This window comes from Cyprinodon tularosa, unplaced genomic scaffold (genome assembly GCF_016077235.1).
Source record: "Cyprinodon tularosa strain WSP-4 unplaced genomic scaffold, ASM1607723v1 ctg189, whole genome shotgun sequence".
Lineage (NCBI taxonomy): Eukaryota > Metazoa > Chordata > Actinopteri > Cyprinodontiformes > Cyprinodontidae > Cyprinodon > Cyprinodon tularosa.
The window spans coordinates 1,619,943-1,625,213 of record NW_024038669.1 but is presented as its reverse complement, the minus strand read 5'-3'; the positions used below and the strand labels follow the sequence as shown (position 1 = coordinate 1,625,213).

The 5,271-nt window shown below is 38.2% G+C and overlaps 1 protein-coding gene across 1 annotated transcript; it reads right to left on the bottom strand.

Annotated features, from left to right (window-relative positions):
• Window positions 1–1,533: 1,533 nt before the first annotated feature.
• Window positions 1,534–5,024, bottom strand: LOC119782133 (ileal sodium/bile acid cotransporter-like). The gene is made up of 6 exons (XM_038282945.1): window positions 4,560–5,024; window positions 2,945–3,063; window positions 2,715–2,803; window positions 2,445–2,620; window positions 2,135–2,292; window positions 1,534–2,034 (listed from the first exon to the last, which is right to left on the bottom strand). Exons 1-6 carry the CDS (start codon window positions 4,946–4,948, stop codon window positions 1,880–1,882), a joined length of 1,086 nt encoding a protein of 361 aa, XP_038138873.1. The 5' UTR covers window positions 4,949–5,024; the 3' UTR covers window positions 1,534–1,879.
• Window positions 5,025–5,271: the final 247 nt, after the last annotated feature.

Genomic DNA, 5,271 nt, shown 5'->3' with positions numbered 1-5,271 from the left:
CGTTTCTTTAAAACAAGGATACAAATATATTTCTTAAGAGCTACTATTTTATTTAAGCTGTTGACTGAAACATCATCAGATCAGGTTTTAGTCCAAATTTCCATTACGTACCTCAGTTATTCCACCCCAGCACACTTTACTCTGTGTTTTCCTTTATGTTTTGTTGATAGACAGCATTTGAATTGGATTGTCGATGATGTGTGGCTTGAAAAAATTATCCTGCCTTACGTTGGGTAGTGTTGACACATCCTGGTGGCTTGTGGAAATGCATGTGGAAAAACATTAACTAAGCCAAAGTCATTCTAATTTAACCCTGCTTTATAAACAAATCTCAAACCATGTACCATTTCTTAGATGTCTCAAGATGTCCAATGTTACTTGGCCTTACCTAAACTCTGTTGATACGGTTCAGGGCAACAATAGTCAGCAATCATTGTTCTTCAGTGTGTCTTGTACCAAACATGGAGGAGCATTGGAACCTTTGTTCCTATTTTTGTCCCTAAACTCAGATGGGCCACATTTTTACATTTATCATATGACAAACACTGGCCACTGGGCTCTTGCCTGTGCATCCATGAGAGCAGCTTAAGTAGGACATCGGTTTATGGAGCTCCATTAAGATGTTATGTGTCTGGTTTACAACTGTAAATGCTTGTGCATGTGAAGAAGATATGGGATTTGCTTAAAGCTGTAAATATTTTACCATATTTCTTGTTGGAACAAACTTAAAGCATAATTAAACATAAGCTGTATGCAATTATGAGGAGAAACAAAATGGGTAGCCCATATTATTATTATCATTATTTATTATTATCACAGTGCACTTTCTTTAAAATGAATCGCTTTATAAATGTAAGCCCAAAGCCTGAATGGTCTACTATAAGCTATGAAGTGGCTGACTTTGATAGCATAAAAAGCCTCGCAAATGTATTTGTACCCCTTAATGGATTTTGAGATTTCAACACATCACAAACTGACATGATTTAGGTGGGGTTTACTTAATATGCTGACAAAAGCTGACATGAATGAGAGAAAAATGTCTCAGTTCTAGTAAAGCACCTACAGTAGCAGCCTTAAGCATCCCTATGCTACCTGCATCCCTCCCAGTTGCCACAAGGCCATAATTATGGAAGCCGCTAGGCCTTGACTCATTTGGACAGTATGTTCAGTTGTGTTGTGATATACTTTGGAATGGAGATTTTCCCAAAAAATAAGAAAAAAGTTAGTAGAAAATGAAGATGATGACAGAAATCTTGCTGATCTATGACACTTATACAGAACACAGAAAACTTCAGAGAAAGCTTTTTATTTCTATCGACTCGTTAAAAAGAACGCAAATACAGTATATTTTATAATGCATAATTGTTAGAGTAAATTTTATGTGTTCTGAGAAAAACTGAACAAAAAATCAGATCAGCCCTAATTTCTTTGAACGTTCACCCAATTTTATTAATGTGCAGAAAAAAGAAAAAACTTCTTAAAAAAATAAGATGTGACCAAAATTGTAAGATTTTAATTGAGACATAGCTGAAATCAAGCCTCTAAAATATCAAACTAAAACTTCTTAAACAGTTCTGACATTTAGTCACTGTACCATTAAAGACAAGGATACTTGATTCTTTTAAAAACTATTTACATTAATACATTAAAAGACAGCAGGACTCAATGCCTAACCACATTCAAAAATAAACTCCATATTGGGTCAATCAGGCCCCCCCCCCTTCATGTGACCTCTTGCTAATCAGACAGAAATCTTTCCAAACTTTGTCCAGTTGTTGTGTGATTTATATTTCAGCCTGTAGAGAGCAGTGTCTGATCACAGTTCAATAGTGCTGCTTTAATCAGGTCTAGAGTCAATCATTGGCAGCCATTTGGAATCTCATTCCTTTATGTGTGCAAAGGTGCCGTTCAGCTCGTCAGAGTCAAAAGCTTTGTTATCCAGAGAGAAATCTGTTTGCTTTGTTTCTTCATTATCTGCTGCTCTGTCCTCCTTGACAGAACCTTTTCCACATTTCCTTTTATATACTTGGAAGGCTGTCAAAGAAAGCATGACAGTAAGAAACATTACTGGTTAATAGAACATTGATATCCTGGAAAAAATACATACAATAAGTTATTTCCCTGTGAAACTTACCAATCACAGCAATGAGAGCCATGCCGAGCTGGAAGATGCTATAGATCAGAGGAAATGCGAACATGACCTCCAGCTCCTCAGCGGAGAAGGACAGTGTGACAATGGTGGTGCATAGCTGGGAGTTCTGGAAACCAGTTTCCAGTGCAATCGTTCGACATCTGAACAAAAGAAGTAATAATGATGAACCTCATAAAAAAAATCTAATCTGTAATTATGGTGGTTTTCTTCTTCCCTTATTGTATACCTTGATGGGGGCAAACTTTAAGTATAAAGAAATAATGACTTCTAAAGTGTTTCTTTTCTTGCTCACCTGTGCCAGGGCTGACCCACAAACCGGGCCATTAAGAAACCCATACTGAAGGCAATGAAGGGATAGATGGTTCCAATTATCCATAAGGAAGAAGAAATGACCCAGGAGGATTGGTAGAGGACGCCTCCCACCACCGCTATGACGATAATGAGAGCAAACCCGGCAATAGAACCAACCTGTGAAAATGGTCACAAAAATACTTCACTTACTCTCTGTCTATGGCTTCTTATTGGTCAACAGCTTGCACAACTAAATCTAAAGCATTATTACCTTGAGGATCTTGTTTGCAATATGAGGCCACTTGGTTTTTACAAAAATCCCTGCTGCAATGGGTATCAGAAGTGCTGCAAGAGTGATTCCTGAGCAAGCAAAGATAAAAGGCCAGTCAACGAGCAGGTGCTACTCTTCCAAATGAAAAATGCATGGCAGGAGGCCTTAAGGTTTCAGATTTATTAGCGATAATTATAGAAAATATAAAGAAAGTAGATCTGTTTGCTCACCAATACTGTCAAAAGGAACCTTTATAGTGCCACTGGCAGTCCAGACGCTAGTGTAGATGAACAAGCAGAGTGGCATCATGCCCAAGGCCAAGATGGAGGAGCAGGCGGTCATAGTAATGCTGCAGGAAATAAACCAAATATCACAGATCGATTTATATAACCTGACCCAATGAGAATATTAAGGAATAGTATGTTTTTTTAAAAATTAAATCAATTGAAGAGACAATTAATTAAACATCCCTCAAAATATAATGTGCCCATATATCCACATAGCCTAAGATGAATTGTCTCTAAATCTGAGAATTCACAAACTCCTAAAAATACATCTTCCCAGAGGCCAATAGTTGCATTAGCCTCAATGCAGAAAGGTTGAATGAAATGCAGTGACGTGTATTAAGTTAAGGTATAAGGTATAAGGCTGAAGGGAAAAAAAAAATTCCGTGCCAGTTTTAGCTTGAATATCCTTTTTTCTTTTTGAAAAACAATAATGTGATTTTTGTCTTTTTGGATGGAAAAGTTCGCGATTTCCTCCCGACTGGATTTGGCAAGAGTTTGATATATCTGATAATTCTGCTAGTTGTGAAACAAATAAAGAATGTGATTTACTTCTGCTGCTGTGATTGGCTAAAAGTTGGACATGGCGGGCAGTTATCACTTTGGGATTTACCCAATCAGCACACAGAACTGTGGCTTATGCCAGATTATATTCACACATCGGCAACCAAAATGTGTCGCTGCCGCTCTTTAGGCAAGGCAAGTTTATTTGTGAAGTACCTTTCAGTGACCAGAAAATTCACTGCTGTATCAAATCAAAAGAAAAGAAAGTCTGAAAGAAAATAATGCAGAGGAAGCATAATTATGGCAGGTGATAAAAAGTTGGATAACGAACTTAAACTGCTTATGTTTTAGTTAACAGCTTAAAAAGCAGAGGCAAAAGTAACTCTAAAGGAAGTTTATAATTTTGATTTAAATTAATTCAGGATACAAACGTCTCTATGTTTGATTCTTGTTCTGGGTTTGCAGACTGGACTTAGGCCAGAGAAACTAAGATATCCCGAAGGTTGATACATTGACAACAAGTTTAATGTATTTTAGTGGTAAGCAATTCAGTGTTTGACAGACTAAAATTAGTATATTAACGTATATTCCTTGATATACAAAAAGCCAGTGTAATTATTTTAGAACTTTATTGTTGTGCTTCGTTTCCTTGGTTTTAGTGAGGACACTGGATCAACAGCAGCCGTCTGATCCACTTTTTAGGCAGACCTGCAGTAATCAGTTCTGCTAAAGACAAATCTACGGTTTATTTTTAGAGAGCCTGCTGAGACATTGGTCTTTAGTTAGGGAGATTGATTTTGGTAATAACAATTTATCAATGTATTTTTTTTGTTCTTTTTGAAGCTACAGATCTGAGTCCATAACAATAACCAGATTCAAGGGTTTGATCAGGGGTTTCTACTTGTGGTAATTGAAGATTCTAATGTAAAAGAAATCATAATCCTTAACCTCCCTCACCTATTATACTTTGCTAGAAATGGAATTGAATTTCAGTAAACTGGTTTATACAAGTAACCAAGACAACTAATGAACCTTCAAACCAGCCTAACCATCTTACCTCAGATCCATGTCTCCATCCAGCCAGTAGCAGACAATGTTTGAGCTGGTTCCTCCAGGACAGCAGCCCATGATGATGATTACGACGGCCTGCACCGGGAGCACCCCAAAAGCAAGAGAAAGCGCAAAGGCAGTGAAGGGCATGATGCCGAACTGGCAGAGGAAGCCGATGACGATGCCCCAGGGTTTCTTAACGTGGCCTAAGAGCTTTTTGGCATCGACGGTGCAGCCCATGGCAAACATGACAAAGGCCAGCATCACTGTTAGAACAACGCTTAACACAGAGCTGAGGGTTGCATTATAATTACTGGCAGAAGCCAGGCAGTCTGCACCTGAGCAGACTGTGGCGGAGGAATGACAGGCTTCCATAGGTACAGCTTTTAGTGTCATTATGAAAACTGGATGGAAGGAGAAGATTGAATTCTTAGATTCCACAAGAGGATTCCAGGATGTCCCTCCGTCCTAGTCCAGGTAATGATGATGCCAGTGGGGGCAAGTTGCTCAATCTCCTCTCTTTATGCCCACACCACTGCGGTGAAACAAAGTTGGGAGGGTTGATCAAGTAAGAAAAGATAAAAAATTAACTGATACTTAATGTTTTTATGGGGTTAGTGTTCAGAGGATGGGGCATATAAAAAGGGAATCCACTGAATCATGGAATGTGATTGCATTGGCTGCAACTTTTTATTGCCGTAGGGCAAGTCAAACTTTAT